The following is a 26,489-nucleotide window of genomic DNA, read 5'->3' on the forward strand; positions in this document are numbered from 1 at the left end:
TCTCCACTTAAAATGTCACGGGTAAAACGACCGTTTTTGTGGAGTGCAGCAGAGACATTTCATGTGCACAGACCAAAAGGCATCGCCATACCTCAAAGAGAAACTTCAGAATGCAAGTCAACATCTGAAAGTCACTAAGGTGAGTAAAAACTTTTTAGAAAACCGAAACGCTGTACAGAGGCATAAATTCCTAAGGCAGTCTTAGTTTTGGGGAAAAAAAAGCATTTTTTTTTATTTCCTGCAGTGTGCATCTTTACATCTGTAAAGCCAAACCACACTTAATAAATGAAAAACCTAATCAAGTACCTCTTTGAGTGCCCTCCATTCCACTTGCTCCAGAGTTGAATGCATTCTGCACATCAAGTCTTACACGAGCAAAACATTTACTGCATTGCAGAACTCTGGATTTCCACACCCTGCTTGTTTGCTTGCTTACAAAAAGCAGTTTGTACTTTGCAGCGTTCTCCCACGCATATTAATGCAAGCAATCAGGCTTCCACTGCCCTGCAGATGAGACAACTACCAAAGCAGCTATGTTCAATTTCTGCTCTAGGCTTTTATTTTTTAATTCCTGCCCTTTTATTTATGCATAATATACATACCTTAATGAAACTGCAGAGCAGCAGCACAGCTGATGGCAGGGCACAGTGCTCAAGCCAGGCATGCCGCATCCACCCTGACCTCTACAACCCCCAGCCGCACTGCCAGAAGCACTCTACCGCGGGGCTCTACGGCCAGCTCAAACACAGCCACGCTGCCCTGCAGAGCTACAGAAAAAAAGGACAGGCTAGAGCGGTAAGCGGTTACTCAGCCAAGCTCCTACACATTCCCACCTAAAGCATAAAATCCGTACAATGCAACATAAAGAACAAGTGGGAAGAATCTAGGTTCTTTCATAGTTACAGCTTTTACAGAAGACTCTGTCATTTCCAAATTAATGCTTGACGAAGCAAACAGCCTTTGCACGACATCAAATCTTCCTCTGTCAGTGAAAGCAGCCACCAAAGGACTGCTCAGCGCCACAGTGCCATCGGCTGAAGCCAAGTTAGGCTGTATTTATGAGAGAGAGCAAAAGACAGAGACATTAAAAATGTTTCCCAAGCAGTGCTGTACCTGCCATTGTACCGCTCAGTTCTTTCTTACAGAACCACCAGAGAAGCCACTTAGAAGGCAATGGCAAAAGGCCATCCCACACCTCAACAAGCACGACACACTCATGCAGAACCAAAGCTCTATGGCACTCTTTAAGGAGAAACATCTCTCCTGTGTCCTCCCCTCAGTTCAACTTCTCTCCCTGCAGATCAGCCTGAACTCTCACTCTCTGAGCAAACAGTAGCACTGCCCTTGCCCCTATATATTTGAAGGTTTTTGCTATTATTTTTGTCAATGAGCTCAGAAAGCTTAAAAAAAGCCCCGCTCCATTCCTTCAGCAGTTTCCATTAGTGGCCTCGGAGATTCGGAACTTCAGAACTTGCCAAGGCCCGAGCACTGCTGCTATCAAAATGAGATTTCTGTTTCCCAAGGGCAGGTGATTCCTCTTACTGAAACTTTAAAATGGGCTAGCGAGGCTATTAGTAAATTAAAATTGGAGTTAAATTATGATTTTCTTTTGCTTATAGACCATTAAATCCCCCAAATACAGAAATGTTTCAGAAGTTAGGTATCCACCTGCAATAAATCACGTGCATCGTTTGACACTGTTGGACTCTGACCTTTCCTAAGCAACGCCTACGGCTGAAATCTGCACCAGAGCTTGACATCTCCTTTGCTGGGTGAGAAACACCGTCAGGCAGCGAACACAGTCATTACTGCTGCTGCGGCCCCCACGCTACACCGGCACATTTTGATTACTCACCAAATAACACAACGCTGGAACAACCTGAAGATCGCAGCAGGCACGCAGCAGGACCAGAGTGTAATCAGACAGCTCTGTCAAGGAAACGTTAAAAGGGAAAGATTGCTTCCAGCGAACACCGCCCGAGGCTGGCTGCTGGAAACGGGGCTTTCTTCACAGTGAGCTCTGTCGTGGGGCTCTCCTGCTGAGCAGCGACAGGTGAGCTGCGTCTGCGAGGCCTAGCTGCAGGTACAGTAAGCACCTCCTGAAGGGGATGCTGGAGCCCAAAGCGATGCAATGCTGAGGACAGCTGTCACAACTGCTCTACCGGACATCTGGAAGAGGCTGACTCAACCCTTTCCTGCCCGCTTCCCAGAGTGCAGAATAAAATGGGATGGGTGAGGGGCACAAGCCCCACACTATCTCTGCCCTCGAGAAAAGGCAGCTGGTAGGAAAGGGGGTTTCCTCCCCATCGTTCTTGTCTCCTGCCTAAGTATCTCCCCAGTGTCTCACTCTGAGTCTGCAGCCTAGATGAATGATCCAGGCCTTGAATAAAACAAGAACCTCCGCAACTCAAAATCTGTAAGAGATGCTGACTTCAGCAAAAACGCGATTTGAGAGGAATGACATAGCTGCGAGGGCCTTGGGGACGGAAGACGGACTACACGATCCCTGTGGCGCCCTTCAACTCTGCAACTCGGCGGCTGTAATTCCTAACAGAAGCAAGAGACGTAAACCAGCTTTTGATTCTTGACCCCGCTACACTTATGCCTGGACATTAGCAACAGACATTATGTCCCAAGCCAGGTGATAATGCAATACACTCAATTAACTGTGCCCCGCTGTTAATAACATCTGACAAGTGTTACCACATCAGCAGGCTTCTGTTTTCTATTTGTTTGCTCTTTTCACAAATGAGTTAAGCTCTCCTACCTGGGTACTGTGCGTATATGGATGCACACTGACATTTTGCTGCACAGTGCCACGTCTAACTACCACCACACTGGACTTCCCTTCATTATCTTAATGTCAGGAAATTCTTTCTATGTAAGAAAGAGGAGAAAAAGACAGAAAAGCCTGTCTTGGACTTTGCAGGTAGCTTTTAATTAACACTGTGGTGCCAACTAGATTGTGAGGCTGGCATTTGTTTGACATTATGTTTAATCTCTCCTTTTTCAGCAGCTGCAAAAGACCCTCTAATTGCACTGTCTCTATGTTAAATTCATTTCTGCTAAATATAGTTTGCACCTGAACAATATCTGCTGTTACACACATACAGCACCTAATTTGTAATTCTTAGCATTTAGGTGGGAAGAACCCTGGTATGCAATAAGAACAGAAATTAAGCTTGCCAAACTGGAAATGCCCACACTCAGCAGAAAGCAGAGCTGCACAGTCTTGGGGGAATGTATATTTCACAAGGCAAATCTGTCAGTAATTGAGGGCTGAATTTAATTCACAGCCAGGAATACTAAGTATGGTATACCAAACTCATAAAAAAGGAACAGAACAAATTACGTTCACTCAGCTCACCAACTGCTCAAAAAAGCAGTAAATGCTTTAACACAGACGGAGCTTCTAAAAGGAAAAAAACCAAACCAAACCAAACAAAAAAAGGGCTATTTTCTTCATTCACGACATACCAGAGATGGCACTGATGAGGAGGTGAGCAGCTGAGAAGAGCTCTTCATCCTGAGGGCGGTATTTCTGCAACAGCAGCTCACTCTGTAAACTGCACCCCAAGAGCTGCAAGAAGTCAACCAGGTCTCGTTGTTGTGAAGATTTTAACTCCTTCAGATCCGGCTTGTCCCCTGTGCAGATATCATCTAACTGGAAGCAAAACAGAAAGTAAAGCTTCTTGAAAAGAGAAAAGTTCAAGCAAAAGAGAATGCTAGCTCCGTTCTGAAATTACTTTTGGGAGGCAAGCAGAAGTTCCTTCATCTTACCACGTCCTCCAGGGCAGATATCATTTCTTCATGGAGCAGGAGTTCACAAAGCTTTTTATATAAAGCTCTTTGCTTGTCTTCCGGCAGCTTCACAAAGGGCTGGAACTGAGTCCTCAACCACGACAGATCTTTCCCAAGAAAGCAGTAGAAAGTAAAACAGTATTTCTACACAAACGCCAGTAAAAACAGTTAACATTTTTGCTATGTGCTCCATAAGCTCATTTATCATCACATCTTGACATTCTGGTTTCCATCAGCACAAGTTATAATGCAAGGCTGGAAGGCATCTGATCAGATTTCCCTAATGAGCCAATGAAGCTCAATCAATAAAAATTCTAAGAACAGCCACCAAGGATCAACATTCACTGTTCAATATTTTTAGTATTTTAGAAGTCGGTATTTTAATGTTAACTGAACGAACCATGCATTAGGTTTCTCACTTGAAAGTTCATCTTGAATGTTCATTTATAAGGCAGAATGAAGAGTTCTGCTTATAACTTTACTTCTTAATCTGTGGTTAATACGAATTACGAAGTCAATGGTAGGAGTCTACAGACAGAATTAAAAGTTCCTATTTGCAATCCTAAATTGTTGCTGGCCTCATATTTCATCAGGTGCATCAAAGAATTACAACCCTTCACCCCTGGCCTAATTATTATTACAAAGATCAAGGCAAAAATCTCTTTATTGAAATGCTGAATCCCTTACAATACATACAAAGGAAGCACAAGGCAGTTCACTGCATTTCTTTCCCCACAATTTAACTATGACACTGAACCAAAATGTTTTGTGACACCAAATTAGCACTCTGCTAAAAGAAAGTAAGTTTTCAGTCAATAATGCCAACTGGAAGGTTGGAATGTGCTTTTCCACATTCCAAAAACATGGGCATGCAAATGTTCTTACCCTTGTTTAGAAGAAATTTCCCTCCATGTCACTCTGGTCAAGAAACACACTCTGTTTAAAGATGCCTAAAAATTGCTTCATTGTTAAAAAAAAATAAAAAAAATCGCAGCCACAAGCAGGTATTTTTGGTACCTGACACAATTATATGACTGCCTATAAAAATAACCAAAGAGGAAACCTACTTTAAATTGCTTTAGTAGGAACAACTTTTTAATTTTTTTTTTCCAAAAGACAGTTCAGGTTAATTAATTAAAAAAACTCCCAAGTCATTTAAGCAAGAAAGGCACAAAGGTATGTCAAGCTAAAACATAACACAAAACAGTGGCATATCGTTCTTTCACAAATAAGTGTTTTATAACATTTGGCGACACCGTTATTCCTTTCAAACAAGTCTACGTTAGAGAATTACAGAATATTTTCAAGACAATGAGTATCTGTTTTGGTCACAGTGAAGTCTACTGAACAGCCATTACAAAAGGTGAAATTCAGAGATAATGAAAGTGATTGTTCATCATTAGAAACAGCTGTAAGAACTCTCCTAAGAACTGATTAAAACTAAGTGTGTTTGTTTTCCCTTTTTTCATTCCTCTGGGGACAATCCTACCCCTTTCTTCCTCACCCCTACAATAAACAAGTTGTGCCTGGCCCATTATAAGAAATTGCAAACTTCCATTTAAATCACATTTTGATTTCATCAGCCTTGGCTGATACTGAAGATTTCTATAAAGCTTCTCAGAAAATAATGAGGCTAAATGAAGGCGGGGGAGATATCTTTGTAATTTTTGAGACTTAAAATAAGCTTTAACTGAGAAGTTTTACTGCAAGCATTTTCCAAATAATGAAAAAATATTTTCAGTGACCGTTTCTGAATGAAAGCATAAATCATCACTAATCTTACAGGGCTTATCTGGAATGTAACAGAACTGGCACAAACCCCGGATTTTGTAAGATCTCATTTATGACAAAGGGATTCAGGATGATCCTAGGGAACAGTCCACTGCATATACCTATTGCTGAAGTAAATTTTTCTCTTCTTTCCGTGCGATCCCCCAAGAGCTCCTGATAAGGGCTATTAAAATGAACTAACATAATTTCTTATGTACTTTTGTACCAGATTATTTCCTCCTACCATATTGCTTAACTCACTGTAATGTAATCATGTAAAGCATTTCTGGTAATACCTTGTTTCAATACACTTAAAGAAGCATCACTGGGAATGAGGGTTGTAGCTCCCGAGTATCTCTCATTATCAACAGCGTCTGGCTGATGGAGAAATGAAGCATCTCTGAATAGTGCTGAACGGGGATAAGTTGAGCCTTCTGTGGTTTCTTTTTCAAAACCTCCTTGCTGTTCATCTAGCAGACAGAATTCTGTAATTAGAAATTACATTTTTAAAAATAATTGATAAAATACACAAGCAATTACTGAATGAGATGCTAGCTTATATCATCTAGTGTTCTCGCATGTGATTTCTCCACGTCTCTTATCTTCTAGATGGAGAGAATGGCAATGGTTGCTGCGTATGTGAATTACTGAGCATTACTGCAGCCCTGATGTTTGGTACAGTTGTGTACAGACAAAGGTCCCGTGGTGCAGCTACCAACTACAAAACGTGACACCAGCTCCTCTGAATTCAAGTAATGCAGACAGCAAATAACACGAATGCTTCTCACTGATACCTTAAACCTGAATCCTGCATATGAGAGATGCAGGTATGAATTCTTCAGTTTTCTAGCAATTAAGAGATGCGCTGTAAGGCGGGCTACAGATCCACTCGTGATGGGAGAGACACCCGAAAGCACCCCGAGATTCGTAAGAACTCTGAAAGTCCCTCACAGAGCTGCTTCTGGTCATGGCACGGACAGACTTCTCTTTCTCAGCCAAGCCACAGGTCCATCCTCGAGTACAGAGGAGGGGAAAACAGGGGGCTTTTCAGATGCTCTAAAGGACTTCACCCAGGCATGTTCACTAACAGAATCACTCTGCAATACTGTTTCTTTGCAATGACTTCATGGAGAAAATTAACACACCTTGGCTGGATTACACCTGCTACCTCATCTTGATGGTGAGCACTGGCCTACCTCGCCCAGACACTAATTTCTGTGGATTTCCTGCCACCGCAATGACCCCACCTTGATGAAGCTAAGGGACTCCTGGAACATACACAGGGAGTTAAGAAATCTGGAATATCAAGTTCTGCATTCATGCGTCCAATATTGTGCCCCAAAGATGCAGAATATAATCAAAGCCATATGCATATTTTTATTGTCTTATTAGCTCAATATAACAAAGTTAAAAATGCAAGATTTGTAACTGTACCCCTGGTACTCTGCAGCAGGTCTGAAGAGAAGGCAGGCAAGCTAGCAAGAGGAACTCGATTTTAAAGTAATACCTGACAGCAAAAGGAAAAAAAAATAATATGTAACTAATCAAGCACAATGCTCCCTCGTACCAGGCACAAAACCTAAATATAACCTTCCTGCAGTTGTAAGAGTCTGTCTCACCAAATTAAGGACATTCAAAGCAGATGAGAAAGCACGGAGAGCACTCCATCAGCAGAAAAGCTTTTTCAAAGGGAGAGCAGACAAAGAAATCTCTGCCACTGAGAAAGACAAACGACAGAGACCTTTATGCCTGCATAACCCTTCACAGAGAAGAGCGAGCCAGAGATGAACAGAAAGCGATTAATACAAATTAAAGAACTTCCCAAAGCAACAAGACCCCAGACAGCAGCTAAGGCACCATCAGCCCAACGTGCTCATGCTGCTTTCGATGATAATAACAAGGTTTTCACATGAACCCTGAAGGAGGAAGACGGTGCTAAAACCTGCCTGCCCTCCTAAGGCAGAATGATGTTAATAAGGGAAGTCAACACACAGCATCACGTGAAAAGTTCAAGAACTACAGACCCTGCTGTTAAAGCCTGTAACAGGACTCGATTCAGAGGCAAATACAGGACACAAAGTTTTGTATTTATAGGACTGTTAATTAATTTTGTATCGCTTTTTTTTTTTTAAGGAGTATTACAAAATTAGAGAATTACAAAATAAGTGAATGAAAGAATACACATTATACCGTGTTATTTTCTCTATTGAATTCTATTACATCCACTGATGACAAACCTCCAATAGTGCAATTAGATCTAGTTAGTTATTCAGAAACATTAACAAAAGTGGAAGAAAACCAGAGACTATCAAGGAAAACGATCAAAGTCAAAGAGATTCCTTTGCCTGGAGAAGGTGAAAAGATCAGGACTGTTTATTAAGAGGAAGCAAGTCACACATATATAACAAAGCAAAGTAAATCAGTCGAGTGCTACTATACCTCCTGTTTTGTAAAGCAAAAACAGAGAGACCGTGCAGTGAAACTTTAGAGACACAAAGCTGCAGGTCCTTTAACAGGAACAGCTTTTACATGTAGTGGAAAATTAGCCTGTAGAAATCAAACAGAATGATTACAGGAAAACATTATGGTAAACTGATCGGAAAAGGACTAGACTTTTTTTTTTTTTCCTTATTTATTTATAAAAATGTTCAAGCGTGTCCAGTCACATTAGCCAGAACATGTTAAAGAAAGTTTATAAACCACTCTTCCTTACAGAACAACTCAAGCACTGTCAGTGGCAAAGAAAAAGAAACTAAAAACCCTTAAATGCACATTACGCTGTAATTACCTGTGAAGAGAATCCTATTATGTTACACCTGCTACTGATCACTTTCAGTCTCATGTGAAAGGACTATGTCTCTGGATTTAAATTCAAAGGCTATTTTTATTTCCATAAACAGACACTGATCACTGCTCAGACATTAAGAAGTTGAAGGTTAGGCTCCACCACACTTATTCTTACCGGTAAATCCCTAATTTTATTGTTAGTTCCTCCACCTTACCTTCTCAACAGCACTCAGACAAGGCATGATAGCACAAATTTAAAAAAAGAGGCAAGACACAGGTTGAGATAAAACATGGAACAAACTGTGCTTGTTATGAAGCTTAAAAAACATAACATTAAATATGAGAAAAAAAGAAAGTGGAAAAAGAAGGAGAAGTGAAATAAGAGCAGAGAAATACAGGTCATCAACAAGACCCATGTATTATCAGCCAGCAGGACATAGGAATTTCCATCTAGAAATCACTTAAGTAGGCTACCAGCTATATACCTGGGTAGTCAGACAGCCTTAACTGCACCTGATTACTCTGAATTACAGTTCTATCATGACCATGAAGTCAATGCCCTCTGCTATATCTCTGTGTTCAGTCTATGTCAGAGCAATTCCCCATTTCAGAATTTTTTTTACAGGTTACGTGATATTTACTTATATTCCTGAGCCTACAGACTTCCTTAATATCGAAGTGAGTTGAAGGAGAACGGTGCAGAGTTTCTTTGCATTTCTTATCCAAATAAAGTGCATTCTGGATTCAAATCTCAACTGCACTTCAATTATTTCTCCAACATATCTCCTGTTTCTCTCCACATTGGTCCTTTTCAACTTGCAGCTCTATATAGTCCATCTGATTTCTTTCCTTCTTGCATAACATACCCTGAAACCTCCTTCAGGCCAGGGAGTTTAACTGAGGATAGACAAGAAAGAAAAACCCAAGAGATTCTGCAGAGCAGAGTTACTACTCCCCCCAAAGCCAATTTCAATATTTTTTTTAACTTGACACCTCAAAGTACTCAACCTGAAACAACTACAGCATGACCAGAAAACGTGACAAGGACATTTCTGCAACCATTCTGAGAACAAGCTATATATGAAAGTGTAAAAGGGACAGCAAAGTTTAAATTCCAGTCCTATACTTTATGAATAATTCTTTTCTTGGCGTAACTGTTGTCTAAACACTCCTGGTTGACCACTGATTTATATTCAGTTCGCTCTCCCTGCTAACAGGTGAAGGCAACAGCACCAGCTGAAGGCCAGCTAGCTAGAAGCAAAACTGCAGAAAAAGATCTGGACAACAAACTCAAGAGGATCAGCAGTGTACCCTTGCAGCTATTGAAGTTTGCTGCATATTGGGCTGTACTGACAGGTGGATCAATTAAAGTGATTTTTCAATTTGGGAGACTGCATTCACAGCGTCGCGTTCAGTTTTGGACTCCCCAGTCCAAGACAGACATTCTTATACTGGAGCAATCTAGCAAACAGCCACCAAGATTGCTGTGGGCTGGAGAACAACGTGTACAAGAAGAGGCTGTGAGGCTGCGTTTGTCCACCTGGAGAAAATATTGCTAAGGGAGAAACCTTACTGCCAAGTACTGCTACTCAATAGGACCATGCAGTGAAGACAAGAGCCAGCCTCTTCTGTATGATGATATAATGGATGACAAAAGGCAAGTATCACAAATTAAAGAAAGGGAAATTCTTATTAGGTATTGGGGGGAGGAGAGAGAAAGATCTCACCACAAAGGTGGTCAAACGTGAAGAGGCTGCCCAGAGGGGTGATGGAATCTCTGTCTCTGGAGATAATCACAACTTGAACAGGCGCAAGGACACGAGCAATCTGATCTAACTCTGAACTTAGATCAAACTTCAAAACCTGGCCCTGCCTTGAGCTGGAGCTTGAGCTAGACGACCTCCTTTGGTTCCCTAAAACCTAACTTATTCTGAGTTTTATGATTTATTCAAACAAGTGAGAAAAAAAAATTACTAAATCAGAAAAGCAGTATTTCACAGCACAAATAACTATCAAGTGAATGGAGACCATACAACATCATCACCCTCACACAAAGAGAAATGCAAAACCCACTGCCCAACAGACAGCTCTGTCCGCAGTTAACTGTGTGCCACAGAAAATCAGCTTCATACTTACCAAACTGGCCGCTGCGCTTTATAAACAGTTCAATTACACCGTAGGCAATAGCGGTTGCAGGAGGAATTTCAAGGATCACACTGGAATCCTTTATCATACTTCCATTTTCACTCACTGAAACCTACAGGACAGATATATTCACAGTTTATCTCATTCCGCTACTGTGTAGCTTAAACAGAAAATTAAGGGGAAAAAATACAGAGAAAGAACATGCTTTATTCTCCACGATTTCTAACTAAAGCACGTTACATCTGTCATCTACGAAAGGAACTCGACGAGCAGCGAGGTAGAAGCACAATGCCAGGGGCAGCTCTCCAAGTCTTAGCCACCCTGTCCTAGCACAAAGTTAAGCTCCAAGTGCAGCTTTTGCCACACATGGGACACTGTGCCACCACAGAAAGGGCACCCACGTCAGCAGCCTGTCAGGCCCCTCTTCTACCCTGACAGCCCTTCTGCCCAGCTGGAGATCGGTACCAGGAAGGTGGCATTTGCATGGAGGGTCGTCGAACTGCAACTCCCAGATTTCTGCTACTGGGGACACCCTGCACATGGAAATGATTCATCTGCAGCTTTAAAAAAACCATACCTTACAATGAATGAGCATATGTTTTGACTTCGGTAATTATTTCTGAATTCATAGGCAATTTTTCAGATGTCATCATAATGCAGTTAATCTCTACTCCCATGATTGAAAACAAATAGCTTCTCAATAAATACTAAAACTCAGTAGACACTGCAAACATTTTTGATGAATGATCACTTGGCTTTTGAAATAAATTTGCTTCAGCAGTGCTTTTTGCTCTTCAACTTTCACCGGTTTGTTACGTCTTTGTTTTATGTTCTGCTGCGTGCAGAAATCTACACAGAAACTGAATAACAATCTGACAGTATGAATGGAAACCACATTCCAGGCTTGCATTAAAAGATGGCATTTCTTGCCAGTGAGGCAACGGAAAAAACATTTTGCTTTTCTTCACAACTAAGCAGTGCAGTGAGTTCAACATGTTAAGGAAGGGAGTTCAACATGTGAAGGATGCATGAAAAATAACTCTTAAGTCTATCTGGAGAAACCATAATTTCTTTTCTGATCATCTGCACATGTTCAATTCCTTGCAGAGTTTTAGTAACTTTTACCTTTACTATTTTTGTACTGCATCCCATCACACCACCAATTTTTTCTTCTGTCTGGGTATGTTCAGATATTGTACACTTCTGTGTTGTTATTATCTTTTCTCTCAAGATGCACAACACTTCACGTTTTCTTTCTATTACTTGTTGCAGTAAACTACTGTTTAGATTTATCGTTCTGAAAAAGACAAGACACCATTAACAACATAAATACCAGAATTGAGAAAAAGCATTTTCTTCATTGCTTGAAGCAGCTTTTATATAAAAATATCAATGGTTTCTGTATGAGCAGTCTCCTCAAAACTATTATGTCCTCTTTTGCTATTTGGTAGCAGTAAATATCTGTATTCCACAGGAAGTCTCAACACATGTAGTGAATTCTTGATTCCTTACTCTCAGCAAATGCAGCAGTTCTCTGGCTACTTTTTAGGCAAAAAAAAAGCAAGGGAGAATGAAAGCCAACTTTAAGCTTCGGTGCAATATGAAAAGAACCAGCCAGGCTCACGGACACCGGACTGAATGCTCTGCTACCATGAACTCACAGTGACATTATCACGGCCAGGGCAGGGGATGGTGGCTAACCATTCTCTTCAGAGTCTCACATTAAACAGTGTCGGAAAGTCAACAGCCACATCCTGCAGTCTCTATTCAAAATAATTATTTCAACTCGAAAGGTTACCAGGCAGTACAAAGGGCCTGCGCTCATGGTCCGTATTACGAACACCCTGCAGCCTAGCACACGACCGTAGTGCATGCACACACACGCTAAAAATACGTATGACAGCACAGTAAGAAGCTGGTTTGGCCTCTGAAGGCCCACATGCAGGCAAAGAAGCACCACTGCCAAATTCTGAATCACCAGAATTTCTCCTTGAGGGATAAACAGCGCAGTAAGAGTGACGCCTCAGTGCCAACCCTCACAGTTTGCTCTTGACCTGTTCCAGTGTTCACTTAAACCCTGACCGGGCCGAGTGGGATCAGCACGGACCAAGTACTTCAAAGGGCTGGATGAGAAAACATAGAAAAGATGTCATGGAGTAGGAGACTGGAGAAGATTATAAAAAAAACAAACCCACCCACCACAAACTCCTGTGTTACTTACCAGTATAACCTCACAATTTACAATTCATGACCAGGGCTGTCACAGTAAAAAGAAAAATTAACTGTGGGAGGGACCTCAGATCTCTCGCCTCTGCCTCCAACTCCACAAGTCATCCCTACTTCACAACATAATTCAGCATGTATTTAAATGCTGCTGGAAATATTTCTAAAGTTAGGTTCTTCTTCGAATGAGCAGAAGAAAGGAAGTGAACTCCCAGAAACAATACGAGAGAATTATTTTCTAAGAAAAGGTGATAAAATTCACCACCTTACCATCTGGGGTGTTAACAGACTTTCTGGTAACAGTTAAAGCAACTTTTTAACTTACATTATACTTTCGCAAAATACTTATTGAAGGTCCTCTGATGAGATGTTGTACTTTCTATGAACAGATAACTCTAGCAAGGCAGTTGGAAGATGAAAAGATTGCTATCCCTGGCTCAAGTTATTCAGTCTTTTCTCCTCCTTTTTACCATAAATGGCTATTCATGGAGCTAAATGGCAATTCCCCAAAAACGTGACAGAAAGACATGTCTGACTTCACTTTATTTAAATCAAGATATCTCCACTTTTAATTAAAAGTTTTAGATTTATTAGATTCTGGAGTTTTGGATTTATGCAGCCTGTGTAAGCCTGAAGTCAGCTTGGCTCTTTATTAAATTAAAAATATCCTGAGGCAATTTTTGTTCTTGGGAGAGTTACATGGTTATATGAAAGTTCAATCAGTTGGAATGAACTGTCTGAAAACCTTAAAGTTGATTGTTTAAACAAGGAAAAGAAAATACCTCTGAAGCAATGCAGCAGCCACTAGAAAAGCACCCCCAAACATTCCTGAGATTATTAATATAACCTTTTTTGATTTTGGTGCAAAGCCATGCTTTATGCTTGGAATGCAATGAATCTTTGGATTAAGAAAAAATGGAAGAAATGTCAAGCTATCACAAACACCGCTGCTCTTAGAAGTGTCTGCCAAATCAGAGCTATTACTTATCACAATAACAGACCATCAAGCCTATCACATCCCTCACAATAATTATTTATGATTCTGAAGAGGTGTGCTAAACATCTTGAAAATACTAACTGATGCACTAAGAACTTGCAGTTTTAACATTTGACCTAAGAAGCCACAGGGGAAGAAATACAACGAAGAAGCACAAAAGCAATCTGTCATTTGCTTTCATATGATTTATTTTTTGCCTGCTTTAGCGGATGACAAAATCGCTGGATATCCCCAAAAGTTAGAGCAGAAGAAACGAAACAATCAAAGGTAGAAAAGTACAGATTAGAGCTTCGCTGTTTCTGTAAGAGTGTTAACGTTAGAAGCATACAGAATATGATTTAACTCTATACAAACGAAAGACCAAGGTAATTCAAGAGACTTTTTTCTTCCATCTACTTCTACAGCATTCTGCCTGAGGTAGGCCTGGCTCAGATGCCCGCATGCTCCTGGCTTTGACGTTCAGATGCGGAACTAACAGCAGAGTTGCGGAGTGGAAGAGTCAGAAGACAAAGATAAACTTGCAAAGAGGCACAGTGAAGAAATGTCTGAGGCAGCGCTGGAGGCTACGCAGCAACCCTAACACCAAGGGGCACAGAGCTACCTGCTTCGGTCCCTGCGGCAGCACTCCTGCAGGCCCCGTGTCTCCGCACAGAGCTACACTGTGTGGCAGAGACATGGCTGCTGCCTTACCCCCAAGCTTCAAGTGCCTTTGGTGGGATGCGTTCGGCTGTAAAGCCAGCGGAAAAGCTCTTCTTTCCCCATTAAGTTTAGGGAGTACTGGATATTCCAAGCTTTAAAACACATACCCATACCAACAGCTACAAATACGCTTTCCTCTAGACTTCTGGCACTGAACTTTCTATACAAAACCCCTTAGACCCTAGGGTTGTGCGTGGGCACATCACAAGTTATCGCCGGAGCGCAGCTTGTGGAAGGCAAAATACCTTGCTCTTCTCAGTGACTCAAACAGGAGATAACGTGAAGTAAGCAAACACCCAGCTTATCTAAATTACCACTGAAAATAGTCATCAAGAGCAAAACGCAACAGGGTTAAAGTCTGACAATCAGAGTAGGTCTTAAAGTATTGCAAGGCAATGGCCGCTGAATCTATGAACGTATTTCTGCAAGAGCTGAACTCACTGGCTTGCATAAGGCTCTGAATATCACGAGCACATCTGAGTAACAAGAGATGGTTCAGTTAAATCCCCAGGAATACAGGCATGCAGGCACATGAATTGCATTGTGGTTTTTTATTTTACAGGTCACGTTTCAGAGCTTTTATTTCTGCTCTACAACCACCACTCTTACCATCTCTTTCACCACCTATCGTACAGGTGCCTTCATCGATCTTCTGTGACCTGTACTACATCACCGTACTCCTTCCCACCTTGAGAAGCTGAGCCAAAATATTCAAAAGTTAAATAAATATATAAAAGTAATATAAATAAAAAATACAATGAGATGGTGGCTTGCTAAGTCCCATTATCAACACACAGAGTATGAGTCTGTATAAATAAAGATCATTTAAAAGATAAGGATTATAGGGTTTTGTTTGATTGTTCTGCTTAAATAACCTTCCTGAGGTCAATGATTTACTATGCTGGAAGCTCTATAGGTCAGCCATGAACAGAAAGGAATTTGAGTTCTGGTCTCACTCACTGCACATTTAAATGGATTAAACACTTCCACCCTCCCATAATGCAAAGGCTTCCTTCACTTCTATTCAACGTTTCTCTTCTTGCATGAGGAAAGCATTGGAGAACAGAGGCACAAAGCCAATTTGCTGCAGGCTAGAAGCAGGAAAGAAAGGAGCAAGGCAGAAACCAATGGAAGGCAAGAGGAAACAAACATCACCTGGCAATAGAGCAGGCTCTCACAGTTAAAGGAGAGAGCATGAACCTGCTCGAACCCCCACAGCTGAAACCGAGGGTCTTCAGATACAGAATTTCTGACTGGACTGTCCACAAAGGAGGGGGGCTAGGACCATTTTTGCATCAAATCCTGTCTAGTCTTCTCAGTAATCTACCCCCAAAAATCCTCAAAGCAAGGTGCCTGCCAATTTACTACGAATACCAAAGAGAATGGTTACTGCTGTGAGTACTCTCCACCCTCACACTGAAGTCAGCACTGTTGCTTGCCTGCACAAATTTTCACTAGTCCAGACTACTCATGAGTGAAAAATCTTTTCAGTCCTGCACTGGGCAACGTCACCTCAACACACCTCCTCTCCAAGCTCTAGAGACATGGGTGGCCCATTCTCACCACTTTGCCCAAATACAACTGCTTCCACAACACCCACATGACTGACTTCCAAACCTCTCTCACTGCTCAGCCAGAATTCCTCAGCTTGTTCAGTCTTTTCCACTTACAATGCTGATGCCTTCCATACACATGCTGCTTGCTGCCCAGTGACAGGCTTCACCCAGCTTTGTTCCTTCTCTAACAGAGACCTCTAGATGAATGCCATGGAGTAAAACCCACCAGACCTCACTCTGCCAATTTCCACCAAGCACAGATGCGTAGTATTTCTTTCATCTATCCATTTCAAACGTAACCTCTCTGACCTGCTTCCTGCAGTCACACTGGAACACGGTATCTGCTATAGTCACGTTATTGACAGCATTTCACAATTCTCCCTACAGAATAACCTGACAATTACTTCACAGAACATCTTCTCTAAGAATACCAGAGATTTTCGAGAGTGCAAGTGAGACAGTTCCTCTGTTTTCTATTCAGCATCCTCCTTATTTTTTAAGTCACAGACACAGACAACTGATTCTATTCAACCCTGTCTCACAAGATACTGTGACTTCCTATTATCCATGTAGCACCTTGGTAGAAAACTGAATGGTTTTCTCACATGCATGAACGCTCAAGGAGTTTTAAAGAATAATTAATAAGATGGGCTGAATTTCCACTGTACTCAGGTTAGGAATAGGCACCTATTTTTGTCTCAGTGCAGACAACAGTTGAATCAATGAAAGTACATACTAAAGTGCAAAATGCAATAGTGTAAAAATCTCTTTCAATCATGCCAGAGCATACCACTAATAACACTTACCCTGTTTTTCTAATATGCTAATCAGAATTAGGAACGATGGAATTGGAACAGGCAAACTTTTCTGCAACTGATGGGAACTGACTGACAGCTGCCACCTGGTCCTATTTCTTTCTCTCTGCTGTCACAATCCTCTCAGAGCTTCTATTTCAATCACCTGACAAAACCTAGTGAAATGGTAAAAAAAAAACAGGCAAATTTGTCAATCCATAAGAACTACAGAGATTATAACCTCCTCATAATCCTTTTCACTGAAGGGGAGAATACAGAACGGTTGAGTTGGAAGGTCATCCAGCCCAACCCCTGGCTCAAGCGGGGCCACCTAGAGCAGGCTGCCTAGGCTCACGTCTCCAAGGAGGGAGACTTCACACCCTCCCTGGACAATCTGTGCCAGTTCTCGGTCACCCTCACAGTGAAAAACTGTTTCCTTACGTTCAGACAGAGCCTCCTGCTTTTCAGTTTGTGTCTGCTGCCTACTGTTCTGTCGCTGGGCACCACTGGAAAGAGCCTGGCTGTGTCCTCTTTGCATCCGTCCTTCAGGTATGTATATACATTAGTAAGATCCCTGCCGAGCCTTCTCTTCTCCAGGCTGAGCAGTCCTCTCTCTCACCTTCTCCTCAGATGTGAGGTGCTCCAGTTGCTTCATCATCATTGTGGCCCTTCACTGGACCCTCTCCAGTACGTCCATCTCTCCCTTGTACTAGGGAGCCCAGAACTGGACACACTACTCCAGCTGTGTCCTCACCAGTGCTGAGCAGGAGGGAAGGATCGCCTCCCCCAACCTTGCCATACCAACAGAGGGTGTGTTCACCGACGCCATCACCCAGATGACTAATGACGATATTAAACAGGACTGGACCCAGAACTGTCCCCTGGGGTACATTGTTAGTCACTGGCCTGCGCACAGATTTTGCACCACTGATCAATATGCTCTGGGCCCAGCCATTCAGCCAGTTTTCAATCCACCTCGCTGTCTGCTTGTCCAGCCCATACTTCAGCAGCTTCTCTATGAAGATCTTATGGCAGGCAGTATTGAAAGCCTTAAAATAGAAGACGGAACATACTCTTAAATCCATAGGTTAAAGGCACGGGACTGACCTGAAATCAGTATGTTGCCATACTCTGTTAACAAGCACAACGTAATACGAAAAGCAAGAAAAATGTTAAAAAAAAAACAACGCAGAGTTTATATAACTAAAAGTACCATTTACTTCCTTTTTATACTGTATATTATGTTAGCGTGTTCTGCATTTGCAATGTCATTGTTCCTGCAAGTCAGGAAGGATCTCATCCTGCATCCTTTAGCTGTCAACCCTCTTCAGAAAAGGAGAGCCAATCTGGCACCTGGAATCTAATTAAAAGATCAGTAGGATTCTCCTTCAGCAAGTTCACATAAGAAGTGACAGGAAACTGATTTGCTGCCACTCAGCACTTCCAGCTTGCTGAACCCTGAAGACTCACATGACTTAAGTTTAAAAGGCGTATCAGCTTTGACTTTTTTTCCCCCCAGTTCTCTGCTGTTTATCTGCAACTTTGACTTAAAGAGCCTAATACAAGAACATTTTAAAATGCAGCTTCATTAGGCTATGTATGTAGAAATGATAAATGAAACAGTAATTCATCAAACAAGTACAAGCAACGTATGTCATCAGATGACATCAAGAACATTTAGCTGACTCTCATCTCACAAGGACTGAGAGCTAAACATCCTCTTAGTACCAAAATGGTTTGCATCCAAAAATCACTAACTTGTAGCCACCGGCACTCCTGAACACTGAGTTCCTGAATTCCACACCATGCTCCATGAATAAGATAAAAACTAGAAGCCCGGACACAATGCATCATAAATCATAGAATATTTACGAATGAGTAACTGGAATTCCATTTGTAAGGCATTGCCACAACTTCCAGTGAGACTCAGCATTATGCTGAAGAAAAAATAAAAAGAATATTCTGCTATCCTTATCATTTTCAGTGACCTGGCAGAAGCCAGACTGACTGGATATCAATTATACGCTTCGCATCGTAAGCCTTAATAAGCTATGAGCATCTTTTCTATGAACTAAGAACTAGCTCCTTGTATAGGACAGCACACATGTTAACCTCACCGACAGTTACATTCAGATTGGTGTAGAGCTACTGATTTTCCACACTCAAAAAGAAGATAATATACTCGAAAATATTTGGTTACATCCAGGATTATAATACCAATATGTGCTGAAGTAAATCAGGGAGGATTATTTCTTTGAACAGAGTAAGTAACATACTGCAAAAAACTAAGTAAAAGCTTACTGATCTAAACAGAAGTCACTCTGATTTGTTTCTCTGTAGGACTCATTTATTTAGCGTTAGAGACAAGACTCTAAATCTTGACTGATACTATTTTTCTGATACTATATGCATACTAATTTTACAGGCCTGGTACACACATTCAGCCCAGTATTTTCTGCTTTTAATAAGGCATTTAGTGCAAAGAGAGAAAGGTGCCTTAGAATAGAAACTCAGAGTAAGTTTGTTGACTTGTGAATGCTCACAGTATGAACAGCAGCCGTTTGTTCCTGTGAAAATGAAGAACTGATTTTTTCTAAATCATCAGTGTATCTGAAGCAAGTTTACACTGCGTCTGAGAACTTTTGCACCAGAACAAAACGTATCATCTTGTGCTGATTTTGGTTGTGGTGCTTAGTTGCTGGCTGGGGTTAAACCACAACACATCTTTATCTTCAGAGCATCAGCAAAGGCTATTAAAATGCATTACACCACCTGCTATAGAACTAGGGTACAATGGTGGCACCAATTAATCACCCTCACCTCCCATGAGTCAGGACCTGCAATACAGAGCGGACCCCTTGCTTGTCAGCTAGTTGCCAAGTAGGCTTTGGTCCATGACCGTCCTATTGCAAAGGTTATATAAATCTGGTATCAGAGCAGGACAGGAAGTGTTGCATATCTTGTAAAATTAAGATTATAGTTCCCCTCAACTATTACAGTGTATGAACAGTGAGCAACAGATCTAGAAACTATTATTTTGTTCAACTAGTAGAACATGCATTGAACATGCTTGCTCACCTCTGCTATTCCTTCAACTTCGAATAATCCAATTTTCTAGCAGTCACACACATGCAAAAAATTACAAAGCCTGCTTACAAGAACATTAGTAGTTCTGAATTCAGTTTCCATAGCATCTGCCCCAGCAACATAGAAAAAATAATCCTTTTTTTTCCCCCCCGGATTATTACCTCAGCACAGCCCCCCAAAGAAGGGAGGATTTGGCTCATTCCACGTGGCAATTCATGCAAATACATAAGGTGAAATCACAGAGATATGTTTTTAAAACAAAAGGGGAAAGGCTGACATCAAGCTTTCAAAATCTGGAAATTTTCATGTTTGTCCATGTGATTTATCACCAGAAAATGAGAGCTTACAATAAAAATAATTCTCAAACTACGGCAATACTACAGAATCAATTGTTCAGTGATCACAGCTGGCCCAAGTCTTTTCAGCTCAGTAATCTTTCCCGGCCATGTGGCCACAATAAAAACAAACCTGTCCTTGACATCTTTCATGAGCTGCTGCAAGTCGATCTCCTGCTTCCTCAGGTTTCCAAATGAGGACTGGTTTTCCACGTAGCCCTTCCCTCCAGCTCCCAGGCTGATTTTTCCAAATGAAGTTTCAATACTTCCTTGAACAAAATCTTCAAACTTCCCCATGTATTTTGCAAAGTCAGACTCCACAATTACTAGGAAAGTAATAACAGTAATTACTAGCTGTGAAGAGAAGTGCTGAAACAGTCCTGAAGTGACTGGAAAAACAGAAGCTTACAGAAAATATGGCAAGTTAGTGAAGGCAAGAATGGTATCAAGCAGATAAATAATGAAATTTACAGCTCTGCAACTCTTACTTCTGCTTCATTCATATTTTCATCATCTTTACTCCGCCATCTTTTATATTTTGTCATTTTAGGAAAATATAATGTGATTGAAATGCTGAGCTCAGATGCTATAGAAGATTTATACAGAATGACTGAAACTTATTTCAGCTACAACAAAAAACTACAAAGCCGACCCACTTGTACAACAGGATTCAGACTACCTCGTTATAGGGCTGTCCCAAAGCTCACTGGAAACCAACAGAAGCACCTGACTGGCTTAAAACTCTCAATCTTGTACACCCATAAACCAAAGAACTGAATCAGAATCAGCTAATCTTCCAAGCCAGCTACAATTAACATCTAAACCTAGGGACTCATCTATTTTCCTGTATGGAACTGTAACATGCCCAGAAATATGGGATTCCAGATCGTCAATCCTAAAACCTGGTTAGGACCGTCACATCTGGATGAATAAAGAAGTACAAGGGTCAACCATTTTTAACAGTCTGTGCAAGAAGAATGGAAGCAGTGGTAAAAGTCGCTTGGCCTTGCCTGTGCAAGCATCCCCTGGGCTACCATCACCAACAAGACACTGTTTATCCAGTCCTTTTTTTCCCTGGAGCACAGTATAGTTTCACGCTACCGGCACATACTGGAATCCCCCAAAAATGTTCTAGGGAAGTTCCTGTGGCTGCACACTGCACTGTTATTAAATAGTAGAACTGCATGGCTTGACAACCTTCAGCACTCAATTTCAGTAGTCCATCTAGGCAAAACCTTTTTTTTTTTTTTTTAAACAAACATTTATATTGTTTGGTTAAGCAAATAAAATGATTTATGGGTTTTAGTTAAACAAATAAAAGTGAGAAAAGATCCAGTCATCTCATTTCCATGGTTGGAGAATACTTCAGAGCACTCCTCTGAAAGCAGCCCTCTAGTAAAACAATTGAAAATAATAATAAAGATTAGGTTTTGCATTCTTTTTATCTGCGATAATAGTGCTGCCCAAGTATGGCTTTACCTGGCTTTATTGGTTTGTCTTCAGTAAGCACATCACTCAGGGTGACTGTCAAGAAATGATACTTGGGCTTCTGCCAGCACCAGAATTTCTTCCTCTTCGTAACTAAGCTCAGAAGCTGCAGCTTGTCTGAGGCATTCAAGTGGGAGACAGGGATCAAGTCACCTCCACTGTCAATTTCTCTCACAAAATTCTTTGTTGCTTTTGCAAACATCTTGGGTAATCAATTAAAGCCTGAAAGAGTACACCTGTTTTTCAACGACAGTTGGAAAGTATAAATATTCATATTTTTACTTTAAGAAGTTCTTCATAGTATTGGTATTAATGCAGGAACAGCTAGTGTTTTCACCCTGTCTTCTCCACTCTGGGCTGGGAATCATGACGGTTCAAACCACTTATCCCGAAGTAAGAAGATTTTCACACTAACAGATGAAAGAAATTTAGTTAAAATTTTAAATAAGCAACAGTGAATGATGCAATACAACACGATACGCAAGGCTTAAACATTACAACAATAACGCATGGAAGTTATGATCACGCAGATAACAAAGAAAGAAAAAAAATCTAATCTATAGCGGCAAAGTTCTTCCAAGGAACACGCACAGGTCATTAATCTGTTAGGGAGAAAAAAGATCATACGGTTTACCTGAAATTCTTAGAAAAAGCATCTACTAATGAGCACCCTGCAGACACTCGCTGGGATAAGAAAAGCACTAGTGCAACAGCACAGGATTTCTGCCCCACAGAATCCTCCTTCTACTACCTAACATAAAATTATCTTATTCCATGTAAGGTAATTAGGTATTCACACAAATTATCTTGATCTTTTTAATAGTGAGAAAACACATACAGGGATAATAAAAATTATTCTATAAAATGCAACAAGTATTTGTGCTGGCATCTTTCTCACTAAGTTTTGTTTCTGAACTACGCCCCTGGAAAATCCCAATTAATGGTTTTCCTTCTGAACCTTTTTACCTCTTACATTTTCCCATTTCCTACTTTCCATTAGCTAATTTGAACAGAAGTTATTTGCAACTCTTATTGGTATCTGCTAAACAGCTACATACAGTATCTTAATCTAGCTTTTAAATGTTTTAAATTTAAAAAATTGGCATCTCTTACAAGGTTTTCTTTATCCCAAGCAATCCATTTTGCTGTATTTACAAGGAACTTTTTCATTAAGGGTAACTGGCTAAACGCAGGAGAAACGGTAAAAGTGACCATTCACAAGTACTAAATACACAATTCTAATGAACTAATTACTGTTCTTTTTAAAACATCTAATAATTTTTAGTTTTTCAACTCTGTGTTATTTAATTCTGGAAATATTAGATCAAGTAATTTTTTTTTAAGTCGGCAGCATTCCTTTGAATACCCTAGCTGACACCAACTGGAAAGTTCAACTAAGATCGTAAGATGTCTTAGCTAGGTACCCACATGTTCACGATTAATTACTTGTCTTGCTGCGCAGAGATGGTAGATTTGTCATGTACAAATACAGGTCAAAATAAGTTACAACAGACTTCAGACAAAAATTGATATTGCAGTGGGTACTCAGGATTATTGAGAGAAAACGGAAAACTGAGTGAAGGTATTAGTGGTCAGACCACAGGCCCCAAGTTTTAGTATCAGCTAGAGGGGCAGAGAAACAAAAAAGCCCTTTTACAGATGGGAGCTTAACTTTCCACTAGCTTTTTTTCAAATCCCATTTCAGAAAATATTTCACAAACTATTCACCAATTCATGTCGAGGTATCTACCTCCTCATGGAACCCCTATGGCCTACTCTTAGCTCTCCATGTAAGCAAGCAAAGAGTGTTTCTCAACTATGCATGCATGAAAAGGATTTGAACAATGTCAAAGTCACATAACATTCTACTGAAGAGTCTTCTGGGACTTTCACTGTAATTGTGGCTGCAACAAACCTGTAGCACAGCCCCAGCCATATGCACTGGGAGTATTTCCACTGACTTTCTTGTTCTCTGAACTATTCCCTAAACTCTGAATTGAGATTGATTTTCTGAATTCTTAAATTTCTCCTGGTTTTAATTTTCCTGTTTTTAATCTCAGTGAGAACGCTTTAACAGAATAAGCAATGGAGCACCACTGCAGCAGAAAAAAAACAACGCACCAAACAAACCAACCCCCAACAGCCAAAAAAACCCAAGTTTTCTTTTTCCCTGGGACTTCTTTTGTATGACACTATTTCACAACCAACCAGATCACTCATTTGTAGTTGAGGAGACCATCAAGAAAATTCTCACTGCCTGCATTAGCTGCTCTTCCCCAGCATTACTGTGCCTCAAACATTTCTGTGCTTTACACAACTGTTCGCTCATTCCGATCCCATTCCTCCATAACCAACTCACGTGGGCACAGTTTCTGAAAAGAAAAAGGCTCACCAATTTCTGAGGAGTTTCTGACAAGACAAATTGCAAAAACCAGTTCCTATGATCTGGCATTGTTACACATTCACTAAATCTCATCAGAAGAACCATTAACACTATTCTATAAAACTCGCAATTCACAGTGGTTTGTTTTCACTCCCAGTCACCATGCTTCTGACTAGCAAAAAGGACATCCAGGGAAGACCACGGAGTGCTTCATGAGGGCTGCTGAGACTCACCAGGCAGGAGAGAGAGAGATGGGACTGTCTTCAGCCTCAGGATGACGACGTCACTATCTCCCACACTTTGCTGTGCTGGGAAAGTCTTTGCAGGGAGCATATTTGCTGGTGCAGCTGTACCTGCAAAGCAAGAATATTCTATCCAAATCCCTGTTTATGGCTCTTTGGATATTGTGCCTTTAACACAACTTCCAAAACGCACCCGAATGTCTTGCTTCAGTCGCTCACAAAACATCGGCAGAGAGCGAGCGATTAAATATGCCCTTAATCAACATGAAGGAGTTGAGTTAATGCAGCTAGCAGGACTGAGAGCATCCTGACTGAACGGACACGGCGCGCTTATGGGCACAGCATTAAGGAAACTCTGCCTTTGGAGTTTCTTCCTCTGGAATGTCAGAACTGTGCTTGGGTTGGTAGAATTAAAAGGGAAAGTATCAAAGCTGGTAGGAGAAGCCTGTCAAGAGCAAATTCACTTCCGCAGATTGACAGCTAGGTGTGAAAGCAGAAAAGGAAGGAGGAGTACCTTGCCTGCCTACCGAAGAATTTAAAATTAGCCTGAACGTGGGCTATAGGAGGATTATTCAAAGAAGCTGATGAGATCAAGCGAAGATATTTACAGCGACTTCATTATTTACTTAAAGAAAACCAAATCTTACCCTGCTGCTTTCCCTTATCACATCTCCCTAACTCAATACAACGGGACATTAGATCCAAAGCAACATTTTATGAATAATCAGCGTTTACCTTTGTCAGCACAAAAGCAAGTCCTCAACAGCTGCCTGATATTTCTTACATTCTGTACACACGTACACTGACCTTTACAAAAAATACAAAAAAGCTTTCTTTTCCGTTTAACATAAGATTACCCAGGCTGTAGCTGGAAAAAGTACAAACGGAATTTGGGAAGACTGTGACAACTGGATTGCCAAATGTCAGGGCATCCCTCGCCAATCCAAGTTGTAAGGAAACACAACCCCTGAAGGCCAAAGGTGGCCGCGGCGTCAGAAGGGCTGTTAGACCTTAACTGCCCTGCAGCAGCGGCAACCGCCTTTGAATCCTAATTAAGATGGGGTTTACGCCAAAAGGCAACTGAAGTGTGGCAGTGGTGACAAGCAGGACGTGTTTTCTTATGAAACCTTATAGTTATTTCACCCGTTTCCTAAAGAATTTAAAAACAGCCATAAAAGCTACTAGGCAAAGCCTAGCGGGGATGTTGACACAGCAAATTTCAGTCCCGGAACACGTGTGATCCCCAAAACCACATCCAGTAAGGTTCAGCCCTGGATGCAGCCCTCTACCGCGCCTTGAGGGCTTTACAGCACGTGCCTTCGAGGACGCGCGAAGCCACAGCGGCTCAAGGCACCCAACAGGGCCATGGCGCCCTGACCAGGGCTCCTTACGTGGGGCGGGGGTGCGGGGGCCTGCGGCAGGAGCCTCGGGAAGGGGCCCAGCCCTCCCAGTCCCCGGTGAGCAACCCCCGGCCGAGGCGGCTCAGGCAGCGCCCGAGCGCGGGGACCCCCTCACACAGCCCTGCGGCCCCGCCGCCGCGCTCCAACGCCCCTCGAAACCAGCTCGCCTCGGCTGCCGCCCCTCGGCCCTGTCGGTCCCCCGCGAAGCCGGGGGCGCACACAGGCGGGCAGGGAAGCAACGCGGAGCTCCGGCCGTCAGCGACGCGGCTGCAGCGGCCGCTCCTGAGCGTGTGGCCGGGCCGGGCCGGGCGGCGAGCGGCCCCTGACGCGCCGAGGCCCCGCGGCGCCTGCCCCGCCAGCCGGCGGGACGCGTGGGGCTCAGCCCGCCGAGAAGGGAGGAGCGGCGGCGGCGGCCGGGCCCCTCAGCGGGCGCTGGGGAGGCGGCCGGGGCCGGCTCCCGCGGCCTCTCCGGGCCGGCCTCCCTACTCACGGCTTTCCCGGCGATGGCCGCCGCCCGGCCCCGAGGATGCGGTGCGGTGCGGTGCGCTCCGCCCGTGGGGCGTGCGGGGCCGCGCCCCGAGGCGAGGTGCCGAGGGCGAGGCTGTGCGAGTGGCGGGGGCGAAGACCCCCGGCGCAGAGGGGGTGTCGTGCCGAGGGCGCGGCGAGGGGCGAGGCGGGAGGCGCGCAGGCCCCGCCCGGGTGCTTGGGCCGGGCGGGGAGGGCGCGGTGGCGGCGCCCCGGGTCGCCGGTCGAGGCGCTGCCGCCATGTTGCCGCGCGGGGC

At 42.4% G+C, this 26,489-nt stretch overlaps 1 protein-coding gene across 5 annotated transcripts; it reads right to left on the reverse strand.

Annotated features, from left to right (window-relative positions):
* Positions 1-212: 212 nt before the first annotated feature.
* On the reverse strand, positions 213-26,489 carry GSDME (gasdermin E). Of its 5 annotated transcripts, none has more exons than XM_055804651.1 (11): positions 26,198-26,489; positions 24,299-24,418; positions 21,674-22,092; positions 20,328-20,520; positions 11,629-11,800; positions 10,495-10,615; positions 5,868-6,041; positions 3,781-3,908; positions 3,478-3,664; positions 1,856-1,929; positions 213-1,050 (listed from the first exon to the last, which is right to left on the reverse strand). In XM_055804651.1, exons 3-11 carry the CDS (start codon positions 21,882-21,884, stop codon positions 820-822), a joined length of 1,491 nt encoding a protein of 496 aa, XP_055660626.1. In that variant the 5' UTR covers positions 21,885-22,092; positions 24,299-24,418; positions 26,198-26,489; the 3' UTR covers positions 213-819. The 5 variants fall into 5 exon arrangements, with proteins under 5 accessions (XP_055660626.1, XP_055660625.1, XP_055660623.1 ...); XM_055804650.1 differs by having other exon boundaries at positions 5,868-6,056; positions 21,674-21,904; positions 26,198-26,488; XM_055804648.1 differs by having other exon boundaries at positions 5,868-6,056; positions 26,198-26,488.

Source organism: Falco peregrinus, chromosome 5, assembly GCF_023634155.1.
Source record: "Falco peregrinus isolate bFalPer1 chromosome 5, bFalPer1.pri, whole genome shotgun sequence".
Lineage (NCBI taxonomy): Eukaryota > Metazoa > Chordata > Aves > Falconiformes > Falconidae > Falco > Falco peregrinus.